This window comes from Syngnathus typhle, linkage group LG9, assembly GCF_033458585.1.
Source record: "Syngnathus typhle isolate RoL2023-S1 ecotype Sweden linkage group LG9, RoL_Styp_1.0, whole genome shotgun sequence".
NCBI lineage: Eukaryota > Metazoa > Chordata > Actinopteri > Syngnathiformes > Syngnathidae > Syngnathus > Syngnathus typhle.
In genome coordinates this window covers 11,617,219-11,644,026 of record NC_083746.1, presented here as the reverse complement: position 1 = coordinate 11,644,026, position 26,808 = coordinate 11,617,219, and the positions used below count along the sequence as shown (strand labels likewise).

Below are 26,808 nucleotides of genomic sequence, written 5' to 3'. Positions count from 1 at the left end.
CAGGGAGCACAAATTTCGCCGCACATTTAAAGAAAAAAAAACGACATCAAAGTTCAGTGTTAGAATAAGCACTTTGTATACTACAATACTCTTGTAATTTCCTAAATAAAGAGTTTGCAGTACCTTGTTGATTTTGCGTATGAATTGTTATAAATCAGGTTATTGTTCTATATTTTTTATAAAAAAAAATAATAATAATTGATCGTAGAGCACTATATCGCGATATATCGTGAATGAATCGCAGCAGGCTTTAAGATATCGGCAAATATCGTATCGTAGTTCTTTGTATCGATATTATATCATATCGTGACAAAACCCGCGATTTACACCCCTACTATTTAACATTGACCCTTTATTTTGATAATTCACCGCATTAAAATGGTCTCACAAATTTGTCATTTTTAATTTCAATTTAGTTTTTAATTACTTGTGAGACCTTGTGGGATGAATCTTTTTGTGTGAGCACTCTGCTGGTTGTCGAAAATGGATAATAGAAAGCAAGTACTACACATGCAAAGGTTTCATACCATCAGCATTTGTCACCATGGGCTGTATTTTCAAAGACAGCGCATGCAGAGATGTCTTCCTCTACCAGGGTTCGGCAACCCAAAATGTTCAAAGAGCCATATTGGCCCAAAAAAAACATAAAACATACCTGTCTAGAGCCGCAAAAATCTAAAAGCCTTTTATAATGCAACATAGACTGTCCATACATAGGTTGTATGCCTACTATTAAAATAATTTAAAGAAAAATAGTGGTATCAATTTGATCATTTCTTCTTACGGCCCATTAGAGTTCACGTACCTGCATAGCAGAGCTGTCTGTTCGATTTTGGTCACGTCACACAACTCATCCATCACAGGCAATTGAGAAAGCTGGAGCTAAATTGATGTCCTTGATTGTTTGTGCGGAGAGGCATGTCTTTAATTTTCTGAATGATCTCGGTTTTGTTTTTGAAGTCCAAAAATAGGCACTCTGATATTTTATTGAATGAATCCTTCATGAACTCGCCATCGGTGAATAGTTTTCCGCGCTTTATTATCTCCCGGGCTGCAACAAAACTTGCAGCAGTAGTAGAGCTTGGCGATGCAATCCACTTCTTAAAACGTTTTATTCAGTCATCAAATTTCTCCACCAGCACTGCAATTGCACCTTTCCTCTCAGTTGCAACTGGGTGATCGGCAGCAAATTTAGCATGCTTTAGCTGAAAATGTCGCTCCAAATTGCTCTTCTTGTTATATTTGACTTCTCATTGCAAATCAAACTTTCAGGCAATCCTTCAGCATTGGCGATGAAAGCAAATAGTTGAGTCAATTCTTTCTTAAACCCTCTGTTCTCATCAGCAATCTTTCTCTTTTTTCCTTTTGAATCCATGGCACATCACTCACACAACTGTTTGTTTACAACTCACCTGTGCTGTGTCGCAGGCTTTGATGCAATTTTGCGTCATTCTTAAATTCTGTATTTTTAATATATTTACAACTACATAAATTTTTAAAGCATAAGAATTCTTGTGTCATGATAACCATCTAGAAACTACTGTTTTTTTCCGTGTATAATGCGCCCCCAGGTATAATACGCACCCTAAAAATGGCATGTTGATGCTGGAAAAAAGCCTGTACCCATGTATAATACGCACCCAATTTTCTTTTTTTTTTTTTTAAGTCCCAATGATCGTCACACACGCAGGGAGGCAATGGGTCCCATTTTTAGAGTCTTTGGTATGGTCTTAACTAGGCTGGATGTAATTTTTTTTGTTGGCGTTGATTTCTCCGACTGCCCGTAAAGGCACCACCGCGATCAGATGAAAAGAGAGGAAAGTGGCGTGCGGACATGTGAAAAAGGCGGCTCTGTATGGGAGAGACGTTGAAGAGGAATAAAAACACCCTTGGAAACCAAAACTTGCCCCTCGTCGTGACTCGGAGCCGCAACAAATGTTTCGGATTTGTGTAGGGTGACAGCAAACGAGCAGGTGATCGAGCAAGCGTCTGATACGAGAGCATTGCGGTCGTATGGAGCGTGTTTGAAGTGAACAGCAGAGACGAAAGGAACAAGGCAAAGTGTTGTGAAATAAAATATGACCGACCTGTAATACGCATTTTGTTATTTGCTGATTGAAACTGCTAATTAAACTGTGAATTGAAATTAATAGGAAGAAAACAACTCTCGCTCTTTATATAGCTGACGTGTCTTGCGCATCCGTTCTGCGCATCGGATCCATAGTGCGCATGCGCAGTCATACTGCCTCCGTATGACGTCCGGTCCGCGATGGAGATTTAAAAACAAACAATATTTCACAATAACACACCATCAAGGATTGCACCATCGCATCAAGCGATGTGTCGTCAATTATGAATTTTACTGAGTAAGTGTGTTGGGCAGGATGGCTGACTGCGATGCGCGATTGACAACAAACAAGAAGAAAGGTGATTTCAAGTTTTATTTCGAGGGAGATTTGTCATGTCTCGTCCCCAGTTTTGCTATGAGTCTAGGTTGCCATAGTTTCTGTTCGCGTCGCCCCTCTCTTCCTGTGTCACCTCAATCAATGTAACGTGTTTTGTATTTAAGTCCTGTCTGCGCCTCGCTCACCGTCGGATGATGTCATGATGTCTGTTTGGTTTCTGTTCCTGTCTTTGGTAATGTCACCCTGTCTTTTTGTTCCACGTCTTTGTCGGTCAGTCCTGTTGTTGGTTTTGTTGTACCATGACTTTCTTAAAAAATAATAATAATAATAAAAAAAAAAAAAAAACATTTAAAAAAATTTGTACCCATGTATAATGCGCACCCCAGATTTTAGGACAGTAAATTAGTTAAATTTTGCGCATTATACAAGGAAAAAAACGGTATATTTAAAAAAACACCACCACCACCAACAACAACAACAAGAAAAAACTTATTTTTACATCCTCACGCATTTTTGCAAAAACTCCAGGGAGCCGCTAGGGGCGTCCTAAAAAGCCGCATGCGGCTCTGAAGCCGCGGGTTGCCGACACCTGTCCTATACTGATTCCTATTCTCATGCAGGTGCAAGGCCTTCTGAACCGCTTACCCTTACAGGGGTCGTGGCGCGCTGCAGCCTGTCCCAGCTGACTTCGGGCAGTAGGCGGGGGACACCTTGAATTGGTTGCCAGCAATTTGCAGGGCACACATAAACAAACAACCATTTGCACTCACAACCACATCAACAGACAATTTGGAGTGGTCAATCGGCCTACCATGCATATTTTTGGAACGTGGGAGAAAATTGCAGCACCGGAAAAAACCCTCGCAAACATGGGGAGAAGATGCAAACTCCATACAGAAAGGCTGGAGTCAAATCAAACTCTGCACCTCAGACATGGACGTGTGAACCAGTGTCCCACCGTTCCGCCAAAATAAATTCATTTTTATTGAATGCATTATTAGTGGCTGATGATGTAGGGGTATACTTACCTAACTTGTGTGCACGCAACATGAGATCGATTCCCGCTCAGTGGCGTTGTGCTTGTGGGTGTGATTGGTTGTTCGTTTTGATTGATGTGTACTCTGCGAGTGGCTGGTTACCAGTTCAGGGTGTAGTCTGCGTTTCGCCCGATGTCAGCTGGGATAGTCTCCAGCACCCTTGCGATCCTGAACAGGATAAGCGGTGTTAAAATGCATTATTATTAGTAGTATTATTATTGTTATTATTATTATTATTACTATTATTGTTGTTGGTATTATTATTATTATTATTATTATTATTATTATTATTATTATTATTATTATTATTGTTATTATTATTATTATTTTGAAATCATTCTAACTATACGAGAAGGAGGCACTAATTTGATCAGGGCTGGGGATAGAAACCTGTGATCTGGAGACATTTTCAGCAGTTATCACCAGCTCATTGAATGAGGGTACATGCTTATATTATCCGTTGCCAAAATTAAAGAGAATGAGAGGAGCCGCTTTGATTGGTGGGGAATGGAGACAGTTGTCACACTCACATCGGCGCAAACAGCCTTTTATAAATACACCGATTTGCACACATCTGTGAACAACACCCAGTCTAACATGCCCCCACGCAGATTCACGACAGACTCTGCGCCAAATTTGTGCCAGCCACAAAAGTAGAGCCTTTAGTATTCCTGAATTCTTCTGATACGTTGTTTTATGGGTGTCTTGTGGACTAGTGAGTACTTAGCACACATATTTCTTAAGACAAAATAAGCTCTAATTTGTCATCAAGTGCTTGGTTCAAGTGGCTGTCTATTATCATGGTGAATCCTCTTGGGAGCTTCCTATTCTCTCCACCAAGATGTGACAGGCCATGCAAAGCATTCACAGAGTGCCCAAACGTCTGGTCCTACCTGTGAAACCAAACTTACACCGCTTTTTCATGCTCTTATTTGCGCTCATGGATTTTTGGGGTGCCTCTCTTGGCTTTGTTCATGTGTTGACTGGGCAATTGGTGACTGTGTCACATACAAAAAAAGCTGGAGAGAGCCTCTGGCTGACATCCAGTGGCAAAGATCTCAATGGAAACAGAATCTTTGGCTTACTAAGTGAGCAGAAAGAGGAGTGAAAGCAGAAAGGTTGGGACCGACTGATGACGCATGTTTGAATTTTACTGTTTCGGGTTCATTCCATAAGAGTAGCTTGAATTTGTTCATTTATACTGAATTAATATAGATTGCATGCAGTGACGTGTGGTGAGGTTCATGACTGGGGAGGCACTGACGTCACCCCCCCTACCCTTTTTTAAAGCAGGGGTCACCAAACTACGGCCCGCGGGCCGGATACGGCCCACGGGACCGTTTAATCCGGCCCGCCAACCCCGAACAAATTGTATTATTAAACTTTTTTTTTTTTTTTTTTGGTCATTTTGCCTGCAATGTCTGCGTTTCCCCAGTAGATAGGGAAGCACTCGCCTGCGCATTTACTACCGGAAGCCGTGTCAGAAAGCTCGGTGCACACTCACAAGTGTGTGTACGGACATGGCGCACTCGCGCTCTATTTGTATCAGTCCCGAATTTAGAGCTTGGGCTGTGACGACAGCATTCTTGTAATTCGCGCGCTGAGCTTTCAGATGCAGTTTTGCGCTAAAGCCACCCACAAACCTTCCCCTGGAATCCTTCCATTAAAATGAGTCGCCCAAGAAAAAGCAAGGTGGGCACAGTGCCGAGTGTTTAAAAGAGAGTGGCCAATTTGGCTCGACGTACGCGACGTGACGTTCAGCCACATGAACGTCAACATCTACCCGTCACAGATCGAGGTAAACGGACCAACACCTCGGATCTCGCCTAAGAATTGCCACAACAAATTTTACTCCAGACTATGACGCACTATCAAACTTTAACGAAAAAGACAGCGGTGTCTACAAGCCTACTGGAACCTACAAAAGGATTATAAGGAAGGAACACAAGAACTTTAAGAGACTGCTCATATGTGTCAGAGAGGTTCAGCTCTGACAACTGAGCTGAACTTTTATCTGTTAAGATTGTGCATGGCACAACAGAAAGTTAATGTTCCATGGTTTTTTTTCTATGAAGAACCCAGAGAGAGTTATTTAGTTATTATTTATTTCCCGTTTTTTCTGTGAAGAACTCAGAGAGGGTTATTTAGTTATTTATTTCATTAATAGTGTTATTATTTGTTTCCTGACTTTTTTTCTGTAAAGAACCTGGAAAGGGTTATTAAATAACCGTTATTTGGTTATGTGTGGCTTTCTGGAAAACAATTGATTTTTTAAGCTCCCCTACGATCGTCACACTTTTTCTGTTACAAACTGACCCCATCAGAGAAGGGAAAGGTTATGTGGCCCTCACAGGAAAAAGTTTGGGGACCCCTGATCTAAAGAAACAACGTTACAGAGGGATGACAAAGACACTAGATATATATATATACATCACTTATATACATCAGCTTACCTACGAGAATTAGTTAATATAGCCACAGTGTTTGAACACTTAAACAGCGACAAAGACAGAGAGCAGTTCAGTCTAACTGCATAGTCCGTCAACAAAGGCAGCCGTGTGATTACGCAATCCTCAGAGGAGGCTCGGCAGGAAGTTTGCTCCTCCGAGCGAATCATCTTCGGTTTTAAAATAACTATAAAAATTCAGCGATTTTGGTTCAAAATGATACACAACTATTGAAATTAAAGGGAAAATGACTTTATAATAAAAACAATTGAATTTGTTTTTCCCTTTTTCATGATGGCAGGAGAGGCGTGGCTTGCCCCCTCTGACCGCACATCCCTGATCGCATGTAAAACTATGTGGTACTGGTATGTGTTTTTCCTACTACTGACATGAAAACATAAATATGTAATTTGATAAGGGAGGTACATCAGGAATGTTATTTAAATCAGGATTAAATGCGCAAAACAGAATTTATCTACATCATGATTATTTCCCCAAGACATTTTTACAAGCGCTCTCCTAAAACTAAACTCTAAACAATAGAGTCACTGCAGCTGTAATGACAATGATTAATGAAGATCAGCTGTGTGTTGTTCTAATGAGACTTCCCATAAGCCTATTTTATGACAGGAAATGGTGTTTGTGAAGTCTTTTCTCACATAAAAACGCTTCCATTGTTGTGTAAAATCCATGTTGGTATTATTGGATACAAAAACCCATTAATTAACTGTCGCTCTTCAGCCATTAGGTACCGGCAGGCTAGAAGGTTACTTATGTACTTATGGTTTACAGGAACTTTAAAATGGTAGTTACATTCCATGCTGTGGTGCGGCCACTTTCAAAGAGCTCTTGTCTCAGGTCTTGGTAGTTGTTATCAATTGATTTTATTTTCTAATCTTTTCTATGCTGTGTTTATTTACAGGTGTACACCACATCTTCCCGACATTTCACACACCCATCCCAATCGACATGAGACACCATGAGGGGCGGTACCATTATGAACCCCACCCTCTGCACACCATGCATGGGTAAGTTTTCTTCAGCTCATTTCACACTGCCCATTATAGACTGTTGTGTTTAAAAGCTACAGATACAGAATGGGGTGTTGAGGTCAACCTTTTCAGGTTCCTAAAGCCCGGTTCACGCGGCAGGATTATCAACCCACATTTAGCCCTGAATCTCTCCTGACCAATGTTCCCTCTAAGCTGCGCACTGCCCGCACATTCTCAGCGCACAAGAAAATCTATCCAGCGCATAAACAACATACCCCCCCCTCGGAAGCGAAGTGAACACGCAGCGTTTGACGTCCCATTACCAATTACCATTATCAAAACTGTCATAGGGCAACAGAAAGCCCGTGCTCGTGCTGTCTCCAATCCTTTGACCAACGCCTTTTCTTTTTGTGACCCTTTTTTTTCTGCTAAAAACAAACCAAAATCTGTCTGTCGCTTCTTTGCCCACCATATTTGTTGACAGTTAAGCAAAGCGTCACACCCACCCTGCTTTAGGTGTGCACGTAAAATTAGGTTGGCAAGCCACACCCACTGTCTTTCTACACTAAAGAAATGGGTTTTGTCAGCCCACCCTCGGCACGCGGAGAACATATAAACTCCTCACAGGAAGGCCAGAGTCTGAATCGAATGTGATGCTTTTGAGACAGAAAACACCGTATTATCACCTTTCTCCAGCTGTTCTTCCCCTGAGTGTCAAATACGAGTGTGTTGTGTCATCCTGGCAAAAAAGGCAGGATGTCTATGCAAGGCTTTTGGTCAAAGATTTTATCAGCTGTCGGCTGCTTTGAAGTTAATGGGTTCTAGGTCCTATAAGACATCAAAAACAGTATCTTGGCATGTAATTTAATGAAGGCCGTAGGCAATTGTTCTAAGTTGTCATCAAGCAAGATGACTGCGGTACCTGCTGTTTTGTTACGGAGGTTGCTGCTTGGCTGAACATGTATATTAGAGCATCATGTAGGGACTAATTATTCCAACATTTCCCTAGATGCCAGATTTCCTGTCCAACTCACTGTATCCAGCTCTATCACAATTACCTTTCTCATTTTACATTGATAAATAGAGGTGTCTGTCATCTGCATAACAGTGGAGATTAACAGAATGTTTTCTAAGAATACTAAGGGAAGCATGTAAAGCCTAACCATTTAATTCACACAGAGTCTTTACTAAGAAATCTGCAAAAAAGTAGTTTTTTTTTTTTAATGTTTGATTGCAGGTGAATGACTGCAGTAGTAGTATAGTACAATATAACATCTTGTACATACATCTTAAAGTCACCCACTATGATAAAATAATTTATACAGATTCTATACTAGTATTTACTTAGGCTTCATAACAGTTCTTAGAATTCAGTTAAGAACTTGGAATGACGACCAGGAGGGTGGTAAACAACAACGAATATTTCATGCAGGATGATCGAGGTTATTATCAAGGCTTTTACAGGATTCACTATTAAGTTTATATTTCAATATGCAAACAAAACTGAGCAATAACTACCCACAGCTACCCCTCCTCCACTACCTATACGTGCAAACCCGCAAGCCAAGACAACTTGCAACCACCACACCACCATGTTTGACCAGGTAGTCACCATATAAAATATGAGTTCTCTTTTCCCAGAACCTCAACAATATGCCAGTATGTGAGAAAAAAAAAAGTTCATTCAACAGTTGATATTTAAACTTTTTGGGTTAGCATTCACTGGGCTATTTACAGCACTGTTAAGTTGAAATATGTCCAAAGTTTTTGTGTGTAAGGGCTGTGGCCTAACCCTACCTAGTAAACAAACAGTGTGCCCCCCACCTCTTCACAGTGTTCTGAAGGCCAGTCGCACCACACTAAATTAAATACAATTCGTCAATGAGACATTTGGCTGGTGCCTTTTCTCAGTGGGTTACCATGTAAATGAATCATGACATAATAATAATTCATTCAATTTATATAGCGCTTTTCAATGACCCAAAGACGCTTTACAGCAGGGGTGTCAATTGCACAGGGGGACAAAATTCAAAACACACTTCAGGTCGCGGGCCGAACAGAACAAACATTTATTGAACACACTAAAACTAACTTTTAACATAAACGGACAGGAATGTTATTCTGGAATAAATAAACTTAAACTTTAAATAACTTAATATCTTGATCTCCATAAAAATATATCCAGTTAAAATTATACAAGTTAGAAATTGGAACATGCTGCAAAAAAAACGCCTGAAAAAATAAATTAAAATGGTGACAGTGCTTGTACTTCAAGTAAACATTAAAATAATAAATCAAAACGTTTGATTTTCTTTGCTTTTATGTCATTTTAAATAAAAAACCTACATTTTAAATATCCCAAATGATTTTACTCTCCATAAAAATATTTCCTGTCAAAATTATACAAGATAGAAATATGAACATGCTGCAAAACAAAACAAAACCTGGAAATATAAAAATAATTTGTGCTTTTCAGCAATAACAACCTGCTTTGGTGATCTTTTCAAAAATTCGCTTTCACAACAGCTTCACTTTTTGATTTTGCGCGGGTGAAAAACGTCTGCTGGAATGTCAGCTTCTTCTTTAACTCTTCTACCGTCTGTATCTTCTGCTCTGCATTCAGGTCTTTCAGGTTATCCAGATGTTTTGTTTCATAGTGCCGTGATTAAAATCTTTCAATACAGCCACATTAGCGCCACAAATGAGACAAACGGGCTTACCGGCAATGTCAGTAAACAAATACTCAACCTCCCATCGGTTTTTAAAGGCTCTGTTTTCAGAATCAACTTTTCTCTTCGGCATCATGAGGGGCTAGCTTCGCAATAACTTGCAGCAACAAGCACTTGTCCTGATTGCCGCGGAGAAACGCTCGGCAAGGCAGCGAAAGCACTGCATTATGGGATGTGTAGTTTATTGTGTTATCATCGCTTCATATCGTCGGGCCATGAGTAACAATAATATAAAATGATCTCACGGGCCGGATATAATTGCATGCCGGGCCATAAGTTTGACACATATGCTTTACAGGGAACAAAAAGGGTGGGGACGTATTGGGGGGGGGGGGGGGGGGACAATAGGATATAGTTAATAACAGGACATCGGTCAGCAGTGCGAAGGAGATAGATGGAGGAGCAGGAGGGGCGGGATCGGAGGTTGTTGAGGTTGGCAGTACGGGAGGTGGGGATGACGGGGGGTTGGTAGTCCAAAAAGAGGAGATGGGTGAGCCATCGGGGAAGTGCCGGTCCAGATGTAGCGGCGACGGCGAAGGATCTCAGCCTCGTGTGGAAGCAGCAGTGGACCAGGTGGTGATGCCGGTCGACCTCGATTGCACCCGCTCGAACGGCAGGCCCCAACGCACCACGGCGGCACACAGCAGAGCAAGCCCGCAGGGAGAGGAGCCCGTTGCCCGAGGACGCCGGACGGAAGGCCAGAGAGCCGGGCCAGAGCTGCCGTCGAGTCAACAGCAGGTGGCCACAGGCTCAGAGTTGGGAGGCAGGAGGGTCCGGTGGTGGTTTTGGCCAGTTGGCTAGCTGGCTAACGTAGCTGGTAGTCCGAGGGAGAGGAAACAGATAGGTGAGAGCGGAGTTGCGGGAATGCGAGGTGGACGGAAGACAACACGAGAAAAATAAGAGACGGGTGCACTGAAAACGGGAAAACCAAAAACAAGTAACGGACACGGTCCGGGACAGAAGCGGCAGTCAACAGATCTGACGCCAGCGTTGCTCTAACCCGGAAGACAACAGACGGTGGGGGAGGAGGGAGGGGGAGTTGTTCTACTGTATACTGTTGCATGGTTGGTCCAGGCCCAAGTGACTGTCATTTATCAAAGTCAAAGTCTGCTTTATTGTCAATTTCTTCACATGTCAAGACACACAAAGAAATCAAAATTACGTTTCCCACTATCCCACGTGACAAGATGTAGTACACAATATACATACAAGTAAACAACACAAAAAGTAAAAACAAGAAGGCACAAACAATGAATACCGTTTTTTTCCGTGTATAATGCGCCCCCATGTATAATACGCACCCTAAAAATGGCATGTTGATGCTGGAAAAAAGCCTGTACCCATGTATAATACGCACCCAATTTTTTTTAAATAAAAAAAAACAAAAACGTTTTTTTTTGTTTTTTTTAAGTCCCAATGATCGTCACACACGCAGGGAGGCAATGGGTCCCGTTTTTATAGTCTTTGGTATGGTCTTAAATAGGCTGGATGTATTTTTTTTTGTTGGCGTTGATTTCTCCGACTGCCCGTAAAGGCACCACCGCGATCAGATGAAAAGAGAGGGAAGTGGCGTGCGGACATGTGAAAAAGGCGGCTCTGTATGGGAGAGACGTTGAAGAGGAATAAAAACACCCTTGGAAACCAAAACTTGCCCCTCGTTGTGACTCGGAGCCGCAACAAATGTTTCGGATTTGTGTAGGGTACATTGTGACAGCAAACGAGCAGGTGATCGACCAAGCGTCTGATACGAGAGCATTGCGGTCATATGGAGCGTGTTTGAAGTGAACAGCAGAGACAAAAGGAACAAGGCAAAGTGTTGTGAAATAAAATATTACCTGTAATACGCATTTTGTTATTTGCTGATTGTATTAAACTATCACATTCATTGTCAGTCAAGAAGAGAAGAGGACTATTCGCATCAGATCCATAGTGCGCATGCGCGGTGATACTGCCTCGCTCGGTATGACGTCCGGTCCGCGATGGAGATTAAAAAACAAACAATATTTGACAATAACACACCATCAAGGATTGCACCATCGCATCAAACGATGTGTCGTCAATTATGAATTTTACTGACTAAGTGTGTTGGGCAGGATGGCTGAATGCGATGCGCGATTGACAACAAACAAGAAGAAAGGTGATTTCAAGTTTGATTTCGAGGGAGATTTGTCATGTCTCGTCCCCAGTTTTGCTATGTGTCTAGGTTGCCATAGTTTCTGTTCGCGTCGCCCCTCTCTTCCTGTGTCACCTCAATCAATGTAACGTGTTTTGTATTTAAGTCCTGTCTGCCCCTCGCTCACCGTCGGATCATTGCATGTGTTACTGTCATGATGTCCGTTTGGTTTCTGTTCCTGTCTTTGGTAATGTCACCCTGTCTTTTTGTTCCACGTCTTTGTCGGTCAGTCCTGTTGTTGGTTTTGTTGTACCATGACTTTCTTAAAAAAAAAAAAAAAAAAATTGTACCCATGTATAATGCGCACCCCAGATTTTAGGACAATAAATTAGTTAAATTTTGCGCATTATACACGGAAAAAAACGGTAAATAAGAGCGATGAATAAATAATAAATAAACAAATAACATAATAAATAAGAGGAGCAAAAATGGAGCAAGTGTGCATACAGCAGACAGTCAGAATATAGCGCAAAAGTACAGGACGTTACGCAGGAGGGGGGAGAGAGTTCAGGATCCTAACAGCCTGGAGTATGAAGCTGTTGGTGAGCTTGCGCTCCCGCACCTCTTCCCAGAGCGCAGAAGATCAAACAAAGAGTGAGCGGGGTGACTCACATCACACACAATCGTGGTCGCCTTGCGGGTGAGATGGGAGGTGTAAATGTCCTTCAGGGAGGGGAGTGAAGCACCAATCATCTTACCAGCTGTGTTCACTATGCGCTGCGGGGCCTTCATGTATTCAGTGCAGCTACCACCCCACACAGCGATACTCTCAATGGTGCCACGGTAGAATGTGGTCATGATGGCCGGAGGAGGACTTGGTCACCTCAGTTTCCGCAGGAAGTATAGGCGGCGCTGAGCTTTCTTCGCCAGTGATGCAGTGTTAGTGGTCCAGGAGAGGTCCTCACTGATGTGCACCCCCAGGAATCTGGTGCTGCTCACTCTCTCCACCACAGAACCGTCGATGGTCAGTGGCAGGTGTTGGGTGTGACCCTTCCGGAAGTCAACAACAATCTCCTTGGTCTTGTTGACGTTCAGCAGGAGGTTGTTGTCCCTGCACAACGTGGCCAGAAGGTCGACCTCTGACCTGCATTGAGTCTCGTCGCTCTCGGTGATGAGACCCACCAGAGTCGTGTCGTCTGCATATTTCAGCACGCGGTTGCTGCTGTAAGTTGCAGTGCAGTCATGCGTCAGCAGGGTGAAGAGCAGCGGACTCAGCACGCAGTCTTGGGGGGGCTGGCCCCGTGCTCAACTCACACCAATTTTGGGTACACATATGATAAAATACCAGAAATTTGATGATATAACTACAGAATTAAATTCTATACATGAACAAATATGTTCTATCTAGATTTAAATAAAATCCTCCCTGAGATAGGAAAGATGAATAAGTAACAAAAAAAAAATAAAGTGGATATCGTTGATGTTTCATATCGCTGGACAACATGCTTCTAGTGTCACAATTAAGATTTTTTTTTTTTTACACATGGATACATGGCATTTGTAATTGATTGTTCGTGTTATTCCAGTCAGCGAAAATGCATACTCCATTTAATACTCAATATGAAGCAGTTTATCAGCATACAAGACAATGTGATCTGTTTTAAATTATGCTCTTTACCTTATTTGCTTAAGTCCTTTTTTTTCTAAGGTGCAATGATGATGATTTTTTACTTGCAGCAGTGTTTTAATAATAGAACAACTGAGCATGGGATTTAATGTATGTGAGAGACAAATAGCAGCTAGTGTCTTCAAAGCATGCTATTCAATAACAAACACAGGATTACTCTCTCTGTACCGTTTCAGTATAACAAACAATTTAGATTTCTAAATGATAGTTGTGTATGTCCATTCTTAAATTCTATTCTTTCCCTCAGTGAGCAACCATCCATTGTGTTGAAATATGTGTTGGAGGTTTCTATAAATGGCAGCTGCTGATTAAGAGACTGTTGCTCTCCAAGAGCTCTGAGGTCCTCAAACTGCCTCCCATTCAGACACTGGCAAAAAAAATATCTCTTTTTCATTCCGCTGGAATTTACGCAGACATCAAGTAATATCTTGTCAGAAAGCCTTCAGTAATGGCTCTTACCAGGCACTGCAGGCAGGACTATTATTTGAAACCTCCTGGCACGCCATTGTAAATGTCATCTTATTATGACCTCAAATAAAAATAAAAAATCCCTATGAGTGATTTATTCAAGTTTATGTGCATAAACATGTGAGATAGCTTAGATATCTAAGATAGGAGGTGGGGCTAATATTCCGAATACTGTAGTTTAAAAAGTAAAATAACAAATGTTAGGTAAACACAAGGAAAGCAGTAGGTTTTTATTCCTCAGGTGTGCACTGAGTCACATGACTCACATCACAGACAGGAAACAGAACCAGCGTTCACAGTAATGGATATCTGTACAACATTGGCATGAATAGCCCTTTAACATGTCATTGAAATGTATTGTTCATTAAAACGTTTGTCATAAATGGACACATCGTACCTTGTTTGAAAAACAATAATAGAAAATGGGAAAGTCAATTAAATTATTTCAAACATTACTACATTACCGTAATTTTCGGACTATAAGTCGCACCGGAGTATAAGTCGCACCGGAGTATAAGTCGCACCGGAGTATAAGTCGCACCAGCCATAAAATGCCCAAAAAAGTGAAAAAAAAAAAATGTATATAAGTCGCTCCTGAGTATAAGGCGGCCCCCCCCAAACTATGAAAAAAGAACGCGGCTTATAGTCCGAAAATTACGGTATATCTATTTCTACATATCTGTCATAAATGGATCCATCATATTTTGTTTGAAATACAATAATAGAAAATAGGAAAGTCAATTAAATTATTTCAAATATTACTACATTAAAAGAGAGCGAGTTCTACTTTAGCAAGGCCTTAAGTGGAGCAACCAAGCTCTAGTCTGTGGTGGTAGTGTCAAACTGTCTGTATGCAGCTTTGATTTGGACCAAAGGAAGTGTGTTTTTGTAGATGTGGTGAATGTTTCTTCTCACTTCTACCCTCTCGTTTAAGACAGAAGGCTCTTTATGGTTGTTTGTAGGGAAAGAGTGGGGTTGATGCCAGAAAATTGGCTCTTAGTCAAGGCCGGTAGTCTGCAAACGCTTACTGGAAATGGAACAAGAGCCAAAGCTCTCGGTTGGTTGGCACAGCCTGAAGTAGGGAGGGTTTTCTGGGTGTGGGTTGGCGTATGTACAGTTATGGGTCAATAAGAAACTGAGTAGGGCAGCTGATGAGTAGAGTGATGTATGTCAGTAAAGGGGCTACCAGCACAGTCTATGGGTACAAGCTGGGTCAGCTGCATTCTTTACATCAGTTACATTCCGTGCGCTGTCAACATTTTTGTGAAGGCGCTCATTTTGGGGCAAATTAATGGTTTTAAACAGCAGTTTACTTTCGTTCCAGGATGCCAGGTTTTCTCTTCTTAGTCTTTTCAAAATAAAACTCCGCTAAACACACTGTAAACAAGGCGGAGGAAAAAGGATTTGGTAACCCCCGCCACCAACAGTAGCACGGCACGTGCCTCATCAAAATCTGACAAAAGCAGGCACAACAGACGCTCCTCGGTGCAAAAACGTTGCGCGACAAGCAGGCCCACTCGCCCTTTCTTGTCAAACGGCAACGATAAGGTAGCATCCTGTGAGAGCATTCAGGAACTTGGTATTGAACCACAGATTACTCTTACTGAGATTCTGTTGTTTTAGTAATTTATCTTGGCTTTGCACCTTTACCTTGGCTCTTTTGTGTCCCAAATTCTAAACATTTTCTAGTTCTTTGGGCGAACAAGAAATAATGTATAATGTATTCACTGAAAACAAAAAGTTAGTTAAAGCAAATATAATTTTTGCTTTAGACGTTGAATACTTCATTTGTACATGCTTCGTTTCGAACCTTAGCCTGGCACCTACAGCAGTTTGTGTTTGCACATTCTGGACCACAGTCACATTTTTGTACACACACGCACACACGCACACACACACTTATGGAGTGGCAACCGGCTGTGTGAAACGAAGTTGCAACTAATGCAGAAAATTCCAGAATTTCGAATTGTTGTATTGAGTCAGTTTTATATTTTATGTGTGTTTTTGTATTGCATTTTTTAATAATACACCTGGTTTGCTGATGTGCATTATTTCTTTTTTCTTTTGAATTTCATTTTGCACCCATCACCAATTAAAAATGTGGAATTAAAGTCTTCTCTTCTTGGTGTATTCAACAGATTAGTCATGCATTACAATTTTGTAATGTCCTAGAATTCAAAATCTTTATTTGGGTACCATTATCAGATATGAGATTAAATTTTGATGAATGAGATTAAACTGGCAGTGGTGTGTGGGAAGAAAGGTGGGGAATCACTGCTCTAACTTTCCTAACAGCTACGTATTATCTACAAATCTAAAAGCTACTCTTCTGTGATGCCACTTGAATACAGAGTGCAAATTAGAAATTATGATAAATAAAAAGCATTTATAATATACAAAAAACATACTGTAAATCAGGGGTCCCAAACTCCAGTCCTCGGGGGCCGCATTCCTACATGTTTTCCAAGTTTCCCTCGTTAAACACACCTGATTCAATTATCAGGCTCCTGCAGAACGCGAGGATGAACTGATCATTTGAATCAGGTGTGTTTAACGAGGGAAACTTGGAAAACATGTAGGAATGCGGCCCTCGAGGACTGGAGTTTGAGACTCCTGCTGGAAATACATGTATAACAAACATGTAAAAACAACAATAAAATCAATAAACGGGAAAAAAATCAACTTCAGCTTCGCGGATTTCACTTGTGTATATTTTTTTAGATAAACAAAAATGACGCAACAGTGTATACACATACACACATACATAGTACATACATACATACATACATATACACACACACACACACACACACACAGTCTACATACATAATACTGTATTTGCTTTTCTAAACGTGATCAAGGCTCTGAAATTGCTTTACAACTTCAAGTTCCTTCTGAATATCATATGCTGATGTTCATAGCCATTATTCATTTCAAGAATCTTTTAGCAATACCAGGTGTTGTTACCACACACAGCGGAGCAACATGCTGCTTATCAGTCCTGAAGAACATTACGTCGACACAAGTGTTGGTGCCACTGCCAGCGGCCAGCCACTCACTTGCATCTCAAGTTTTACCCCACGGCAGAAGTATTAAACCGCTGTTTGTCTTTTTCAGCAAACACCTTCTGCTTACCCATGAGATATGATGAATTCAGTGGGTAGCCAACCGAAACTGGAGGGCGATGGAATTGGTTAGGGCAGTGCTTCTCAAATAGTGGGGCGCGCCCCCCTTGGGGGGCGCGGTGCTATTCCTGGGGGGGCGCGTGTGACCCTGGGGAACAGGCTTTTTTTTTGGCAGTACTAGAATAAAGTGTAATTGCGCGTTTACTACAGCAGGGGGCAGTGGCGCTCTCATTGTTACTTCTGTCACGTTTGCGACAGTGCAACATTTTACGACTTACAAGACAAGTTAGGATAGTCACGGTGGGGAGGGGGGGCGCGAATAGTTTTCTTCTTGCTAAGGGGGGGCGTAACAGAAAATAATTGAGAAGCACTGGGTTAGGGCCACCTTCAGAAGGATTCTATCATTCACATTGATGACACCTAATGTGTTTTGCCAAACCAAACAAGACTTTCTGACACACAAATGAGAAAGGCTTTAGTCTTGACTTGTCTGCACCTTCAGGGCCTAATAAGAGGTGAACAAAAAGCATTACTTTGTGTTAGCGTGAGGAACTGGTGAAAGGATAGCATGTACCTCTGCAGACACAGACTGGAAATACTTGAGTGTCACTATAGTTTGTTTGTCTTTGTAGAAAAGATCAGTTTGTGCTCAGTTCCTCTGTTCACTTCCCTTGAATCTGCATCTTATCACTCGGTCTTGCTTTGTCAGCAATTTATCTGATATTGTCATTTTCTTGTTAGCCACTTTCACAGCAGCATGCAGTAAAGTGATGCATCAGAAACGCGGCCGACTTAAGACTGAACTAGCCAAAGCGGCCAAGTCTCTGTCCTAAGTGCACATTCAGACAGCCTATGGAAATTTATCAATAGACATATTTACTAGGTCTGTGATATTGTAAGAATGCCAACAACATTGGTTTCAACACAAATATGCATGGACATTGAGTTTGAAATTGAACTTCACACTGTGGTTGCAACTGGCAGCGTTCCTTCTTTGATACGTCATCAGAAGCCCTTCAACGTCTCATTCCACTGTGGTCCATTAAACACAGGACACTGGGTAGTGGTGACCTGTCATGGCCAGCAAAGCCTCCTCTGTTGGCCAAACAATTAAAATGTCATTCTCGTCTTTTTCTTCGTCCACTGACTGGTTGGTCAGAACTATCTGACTAGCAAATCTGCACAAATTAACACATTTTTTAATCTGTAACTTTGTGAGTGCGATGTAGTTTCCTTTTCTTAGTGTTTTGTCATTGATTCTTAATTGCTCCCCGGTGTATGCGGCACTGTGGCATGCTGTTAAACTGTGTTTTTGTTTAATATTGATGCTTTATTTAACTGTAGTATGATTTTGATGTACAGTGGACTATTAGCTGAGAATAAGAACCAGGCCAGCCTCCGAATATGGAAAATCCACACATAATTGACACCCATTCAATGCATCGAAAAAATTAAAACAAAGTTGTTGTTTTTTTTACCCACCATATGAGAGCCATAAGTGTTTACCATTAAAATCAATAATTAACCCACCAGAAAAGGTATATAAAAAAAAATAATAATAAATTGTTGCATTTAAATCTATGAATATGCAGCAGTCCACTGTATTATGAAATGGATTAAGTCGTGTAATTCCCCGAGAAGGCTCAGGTACCAAATGCATGGCCTATCATTGACAGCAAGCAGGAAAAAAGCTGTCAAAATGTTGTCTTTTATGACCTGTATGTTTCCCATCACCACAGAGGTCCGGGACTAACTGGCAGTCCAGTCATCTCAGACATCTCCCTCATTCGTCTATCGCCCCATGCACCGACTGGGCCGGGTGAGTCTCCGTTCAGCCCTCCACATCCCTACGTCAGCCCACACATGGAGCAGTACCTACGCTCAGTACATGGAAGCCCCACCCTCTCCATGATCTCAGCGGCACGAGGACTGAGCCCTGCCGAAGGTGAGAGGCACCACTATGCAGAATGAAACAAAATCCAAAAATTACCACACAGAGAAAATTTTTCACACTTACACTCTAAACCTTTTTATGAGATCACATATTATACTAACTAGATTATTTAAGCAACTCCACTTTCTTAACATGGGTTGTCTGATATTCATGTTTGTTTAATTCTTGAACTATAAAGTAGGGCAACTATATACACGCAAAAATAATTTGACAAAGGGGCAAATACATTTTATTGGCACTGTATTTATATAAGGAAACCAACTTGCAAGAACCTGGAAACCTCAGGTCGGTGGCGATGGGATTGGGGAGACTGGCTCAGTGAGTAGGCATACCCGTTTTGATTTACTCAACTACCAAATTATTTCAAAATTGGGCTTGAGAACAGTGAACTGGGATATGCAGTTTCTAGTCTGCTTCTTAACCACCCGTGAATGTGTCGCTGGCCCGACGCTGTGACGTGTATGTGAATGTTCTTTTGTATGGTGTAATGCAGGGGTGGGCAATCCCGGTCCGGGAGGGTCGGTGTCCTGCATGTTTTCTATGTCACCGTGTTGCAACAAACCTAAATCAAATGGTCTGTTAATTAGCAATTTCCGAAGAAGCTGGTTAACAATTCTGATCATTTGAATCGGGTGTGTTGCAGCAGGGAGACCTGGAAAACATGGAAATCTTGCAACCCCTCCAGGACCGGGATTGCCCACCCCTGGTGTAATGTATGAAACCAACTACATATACAGACACAGTTGGATTTCCCTTTGGCGATCAGTATGACAAAAAATAATTTCCTCTATACTGATGGAACTGTTTCTATTTACCGTATTTTCCGCACTATAAATCTTAAAATTTACTCAAAAAAACATAGTGCGCCTTATATATGCATCAATTGATGAATTTGTTGATCCATACTGGTTGTACACAGCGCTCTGTCAAAATGTTTCAGTACATTTTAGTTCGACTAGTAAATTACAAGGTCGCATCGCTTTCAGCATTACAGCAATCGTGGTCAGGGGCGTCACCGAAGTAAGCTACTACTGGTTGATCGCGTTGAGATTTAAAAAAAAAAACATTTTTACTATAGGCTAGAATCGCTTGATTGACATACATGTAAACCTATCGGGAGACAGTCACAGTAAACCGCCTCCCCTCACCGCAGCAAGCCCAACATCAAAGCTAAGAAGCTAATCAACGCATCAACACATGCACTCGCTTTTTTCTTTTAAACTAAAGAAAGTTTATGACCAGCAAAAATGAGCGGGGTCGCTGGACCAAGTAAGAAGCCAAACTGAATCCCTTTAATCCCATTGCTTGATTGACATACGGGTAAGCCTCTCAGGAGGCAATCACAGTAAACTGCAACAAGTTTTCCGCATACAGTGAACCGCCCCCTCAGTGCAGCACATAGACACCAAAGCTAAGAAGCTAATCAACGCATTACGCATCAACACACGCACTCGCTTCTTTCTTTTAAACTAAATAAAGTTTATGACCAGCAAAAATGAGTAGGGTTGCTTGACCAAGTAAGAAGCCAAACGTATCACTTTCATTCCCTCGCTTGATTGACATACAGTTAAGCCTATCGGGAGGCAATCACAGTGAACACCGCAGCACATAGACACCAAAGCTAAGAAGCTAATCGACGCATTACGCATCAATGCACACACTTGCTTCTTTCTCTTAAACTGAAGAAAGCTTGTGACTATAAAAAATGAGTGGGGTTGCTGGACCAAGCAAGAAGCCAAACCGTGTCACTTTCATACGAAAAGGGAGCTGGACTTTACCTCATTGACTGGGTTGACATTCCCTTTAGCACAACACCATCTAGTGGATGCATACTGCAACCCTAGTCAACCCCAATTTGATGCAGTATTCTATGCGCCTTTTAATCCGGTGCGCCCTATATATGAAATAATTTCTAAAATAAAAAATTCAATGGAGGTGCGCCTTATAATCCAGTGCGCCTTATAGTGCCGAAAATACGGTACTGTGTTTTGCGGGGATTCAGTTGAGGTTTCAGCCCTGAGCTTGATTTTGTGCTTTCTATTTCTTCGGCAGTTACCCATGAACACTTAAAAGACCGGGCCCTATTCACTCTTCCTCCACCACCACCACCAGGGGCCAACCCCACAGAATATTACCATCTGATGGCCAGTGCTAGCCAGCGAAATCCATATGGAGACCTCTTGATGCAAAGCGGTGCAGCGGCAGCGGCAGCAGCAGCAGCAGCAGCAGCAGCAGCAGCGGCAGCTCATTTACCAGATTACATCAGTCCAGTGGATGGTAAGAACAACTCTATTCAATTTGAGGTAGGGTTAATGATAATAGTTGTTTTATTTTGTATTTTTGTTCTATTATTTGGAAGTTAAGATTATTTAGAGTGCTCGTTTTGCCTGTTGAAAGTACAAATATGTATTATTGAAACTAAAACAATCAGTGATTTGAAATAGGTTTTATTGATCCTATCGAGTATCCCCGCTCCAGTTGCCAGTGTTTCTCTGTGATTTTTTCCTCAAACTTCACACCACTATATGTACACAAGGCTCCTCAAATCACACATCAATAGCTGTCGCTACAATCAATCAGAATTGAATTTAATTATCTCCAAGATTGCTTTTCTTATGGCTCCTTTCATAGATGTTGTTTCACATCGCAAAAACAATAAATAAATCCAGCCATCCCAAAAAATATTGCTCCACTCCTGCTTCTAACTTTGGAGAGTCATTGCAAGACACAAATGCAGTCATCCTCATGTGGAGGTCAGCTGCAGAGAGCCAAGAAGACCCAAAAAATGATAAATGATGAATATTATTTTCCTCCAACCACCTCAGTGACCACCACTGTGCTGTCTACCCACACTTGTTTGAACAGACTATTTACTCTAATACCCTCAACCCCCACTACTTGCTCCGAAGCTGTTCCCACACTGACTGTCACCATCTCAGTGACTTTTATTTCGTATTCCATACTAGTGGTAATCATGTGGTCAAGATTTGGCCTTGTACCTGCATGGAGGTGCTTGCATTGCAGCCTTTGAGAGTACACAGGGCCCATATACTAAGCCCAGGCAACCATCTCATGGTCTGCGTTGGCAGCGCCATCCTGAATCAAAGACCTTATTTACTGCCAGGGTAAGAGAAGACGAGTAGAGGCTGAGGTGGTAAATACGTGCTTCATCACTTGGTGTTTGCGTTGGATGGGAACACAGATAAAACCATTGCGGGAAAAAATACTTGACTTGTACAGTAATTTTCAGTAGACCCACCGCAAAAGGTAGGAGGCCTCAGTGACCCCGAAGTGTGGCTCATCAGACACCTACTCACACTGCTGCTTTACATAAGCGAAAGTACATATCTAAGCCTTTGATTGAATTCTTTCACAGAGGAGTACTCCATTAGGATTGTTCAAGAAGCAACATTGTACACATGAACAGTATGTGTTTATTAAAAAAAACTAAAAAATCTTGAATCTTATGGGCTAAGACCTTTTCAGTACGTATTTACTTCAACTTCAAAATATTTTCTTTTGTGTTATTCATGTATCTATGCTTAAAAGGCATAATTGTAAAACTGAAAATGTTTGTCATGACACCGGCAGTAACTGATTTTAAAGTTTAAAGTCTGGAGAGACTATTACTTAAAATTAATGCAGTTGGATAAGTTTTATGTATGATATGTAATGTGCAGTATATCCTGTAATGTAGTTAAAACCTTCTTGGATGATGGCATTAATTAATGAATAATGATGAACAAGAGCACTAGTACTAGACCATCCATGTAAAGATAAATTAAATCACATTTCCATATTTTACAATGGAGGCATTCAGAATCAAGTTTGCCCTAGAGGCTGTAAGGGGTGGGTGGGCAGAAAAATATCAGGTCGGCTTTAAGGAAACAGTTGAGGTTCCCATGACAAAAGCAGCAGCCAAGGTAAATGTCTACCATCCTGAGGAATGAGGGATTTCACTGTTGATGCAGCAGTTGTGGAGAGGGAGATAGCTGCGTGTACTGATGCGGTTGTGAGGCGATTGGAGGTGGGGCTTTTACTTTTGACTACAGCAAGGTCCAAATACTCGCACGTCTGTCCAAATTCTCTGAAGTGTGCCATTGCCTTGCGCCTTCAGTGCCCTTGTTCCATACTTCGGCTGATCGTGAATTTTTGGCCCTTCAGCTAAATCATATTGCCTACAATCTTTTGCGGATTTGACCAAAATATCAGGGAACCAGCCAGGTTTGTTTCCTGTGCTAAAAACAATGTATTTTCAAGTGTAAATGTCAAATTAACAATTTGCGCAAATTTACAATTTTTGTACCCACATATTTTTACGTCACCGACGTATTTTGCCCTAATGTAGCCGCTGTACATTAGCGACCCTCTGTGTATGCGCCGCAGAGCGTTAATAAGGTAAATAATGGAAATACGTAGTAGTAACCCTAAGCCTATCCCGACTTTACTGAAATCTTTATATAATTTTAAACAACAAAACTGCCAAAACAAAGACCGGTTGCCGCCATGTTAGATGACACAGATCCAACATGGTGGCAAGTTGATGATGGAACACACACTGTACAAATTCACTGTGCACTTCACTGAGCACCGTAGGGTGTAGTGCGAGTATTTGGACAGGGCCTAGATACACAAACACTTAAGTATATGTTGGTTTTTGAGCACATGGGTGTGAGTGTGTGCATAAACGCACTGTTAATCACAACAGCAGGGTTTGGGTTGGACACCGACGGCTCATGGAGGACTCGATCCAAGTTTCTTTGCTAATAGAAAGTCACAGTGCTAGAATTAGTCAAATTTACCAGGGAAAATATACATTTCCCCTCTCTAGATGTGGCAGCCTTGAGTCTTGCTGGCATCAATTCAAGAAGTCTAGCAGGGGTGTTGCTCTACTAGAGAGTAGAGTAGGTCCTGTTCATCTCAGAGGGGGGAGTAAGATGTGGTTTTATTTACCTATGTCAAGGTCAAGGGGGACAAGCCAAAGATTATTCACTGTTTAAGGCCAAATAGAGCAGTATTTCTGCTGCAAAATTTCAGCAACACCTTAATCATAAATGAGTTGCTCGGCCTGGATTTCTTACACAAGATCACTTCAAATCATTTTGAACTGAAGGGGGATTTTATGGTCGAAGAAAACTATTTGTTGTTTGCTTGACTTTGTATACTATCCATGTGATTAGAGTGAAGAGGAGAAGCACTTGCTTTCTCGGCATAAACCACCCTTCAATTTAATTTGTTCTCACAATGCTACGTATATCTACTCAGAAGTCTAAAACAAAATGCACACACTCGTGTATGCACAAACAGACGCACACACACGCGCACACACACACACAACATTGTGATATTAAGTGTGAGTGCATATTTTTAAGCAACAACGGCCTGCACATCTGTTTTCTCACTCCATGCCGGAACCTGCTAACCCTTTCAATTATAGGCGCCACCTATAAAACACTCATTGCCAAAGAGTGACAATTTATTTCATGTAAAATAAGCTCGACCATGGCAAAACTAGCCTTTTTATTTGTTAGGGTTGAAAAGAAGCACATGACTTGTTTACCGTAGCCAGTACAAGTTGTTGAGAGTTGGTGAATCACATATAAAGGTGGTTTGAAGATGGGGGATAGCGCTTTGATTTGGGCAAACCGCCTAGACAGGCGAGGCAGGCGCCAGGTTAGGGTTAGACTGCGAGTCCCGTTTCCAGATTTATAAAAGTAATTATTAATACACATATCAGCCAATATATTCTTGGCAATGCTTCACAGCTCGGAATTGCAACAAAACCAAAATACAAATCATCACAGCTGTATGCATAAGAAAGAGTTCCACACACACAAGCCCTCATACAATTTAGCTTGCCTGATTTCATAAAATCCTTTGAAATTTGAGAATATTGCCATTTTTTTACCATAGCGAAATGGCATCTGTCAGGCGTTGTTGCTTTTAAAATACTTCTAAGTCTTTTCAGTTGCTTTTCTTTTTCTTTTTTTTACTATTACCCCCCTGTTGCGTTCCATGGGCCTTTTAACTCAGTGCATATGTTTGTACTTTACGACAAGCACCTCTAAACATAATAGTTTGGAGAGCAAGACCCTCGTTTATGGCTATGGGGTCTGGCACAGCAATTATGATGCCAGGATTCATTTGGCTGCAAATGTTGTGATACCCACCGGCAACAGTCAGTCATCAGTACATATTGACTGGAGTTGATGTGTAGAAAGTGTTATGTCAGGTTGCCTCATGTACTGAGGTGACTTGTGATATGGTCATTAGGAGCTTCCTGCCTCTCGCACCTCTGATAATGTCTGTTGTAAAACCTAATTACACGTGCGCTCAAACAAGGTGTCCTGCTTTGTATCCCCTCACACAATAAATCAGCTACTGTCAATTTCCTACAAGGGGTTTTGTCTCTGGAAAAATGTGTTGTCATGCCTCAATCATTTAAAGCAGTGGTCCCCAACCTTTTTTGCGCCACGTACCGGTTACATGTCAGAAATATTTTCGCGGACCGGCATTTATATAAATAAATAATACATTTATAATAAATATATAAATACGATGAAATAAAATGATACGACTGACATAAAAACAAGTACAAATGACAAAAATAAAACTCACCATTACGTTGAATTAGTGAGTTTGTTTCTCAGAAACGAGCCGGTCCCATCTAGACGTAATCGGAGACAATGACACCCGAAGTGATTAAGGTTTGTCTTTTATTGCAGGATTCTTGGTCTCCATGTGTTGAAGCAGTTTTGAATGCTTCATTGCCTGGTTAGTTAGCCTGTCGCCACATATTAGCTTTGCGGACTCGACTGGGGAAACATGTCACGTGACCGGGACGAGTGTCTTGACCTGAATTAATTGATCGTCGATATTTTTATTTTTTTTCTGTGCGGCTTGGCGGCGCGGTACCAAGTGACCCACGGACCGGTACCGGTCCGCGGCCCGGTGGTTGGGGACCACTGATTTAAAGTACATAAATGACCAAGAGTGAGGGTCGATTAGTGTGTGTGGAAAAGTAAACATTTTATGCAAGTTCACAAGGAAGTTGTCACATTATTTCCTTCTGCTTTTTTTAAAGATACCAATTGAATCCAGCAGCTGGCTATGTGCCCAATCTGTCTGACTCAGGCTTGTTCTTTATAATGGTATTCTGAGATCAATTTGTTTAAATTGCCTCCATTTAACTTGCACGAGTGGAGTGGTTTGAAAGTGATTGTTATCATGGTAATTACTGGGAATGATTGGTGGGAATTCATTACGCATAAGAGGATGCAAATGTTAAACAGAGGAGCTGTTTGTGCGAGTAAGAGATGCAAGAGATAGAGTAGCCTAGCATAGATGTGACCTTCATGAGAATACTTGGGGAGTTTTTTTATTCAAAGTAAATGGTGGCTTTTGCTACATTTAATTGACAATGAGGATAAATGTATGGAAATTTGCTAAAATTTTCACTCAACCATTTGACATCATATTCTGGTGATTTAGCATGCAAAAATGGTAAAACTACAGCGCATGCTTTTTTGGTATGTGTACAGTGTCGCGTTTTTCCAGTCCTCGGATGACACCCCGACTGAGCAGGAAAAGGGCACTATCCATCTCTCCGCTATCAGATGCCAGCATCGACCTGCAGACCATGATCCGCACCTCACCTAACTCCCTGGTTGCCTACATCAACAACTCCCGTTCTAGTTCGGCTGCCAGCAGCTCCTATGGACACCTTTCAGTCGGAGGAATCAGGTATGAAGAAGCTGTCATATATCAGTAACATATACTCTACAGAGAACTGTACAGCATTCCTTAATCAGGTAAAGTTATACTCATCGGCTAAGAGCGTCCTAATTTTTA

At 41.5% G+C, this 26,808-nt stretch overlaps 1 protein-coding gene across 4 annotated transcripts in view; it reads left to right on the top strand.

Annotated features, from left to right (window-relative positions):
- gli2a (GLI family zinc finger 2a) overlaps window positions 1–26,808 on the top strand; it is a 112,289-nt gene that overhangs the window by 52,620 nt on the left and 32,861 nt on the right. For 2 of the 4 annotated variants that reach the window (XM_061286803.1, XM_061286805.1), the window contains 4 exons: window positions 6,812–6,917; window positions 18,743–18,948; window positions 21,010–21,234; window positions 26,499–26,700. In XM_061286803.1, coding sequence (XP_061142787.1) covers window positions 6,812–6,917; window positions 18,743–18,948; window positions 21,010–21,234; window positions 26,499–26,700 — 739 coding nt within the window. Of the gene's footprint in view, window positions 1–6,190; window positions 6,255–6,811; window positions 6,918–18,742; window positions 18,949–19,600; window positions 19,671–21,009; window positions 21,235–26,498; window positions 26,701–26,808 lie in introns of those variants that run through there. The other 2 variants (XM_061286804.1, XM_061286807.1) reach the window with 2 other exon arrangements.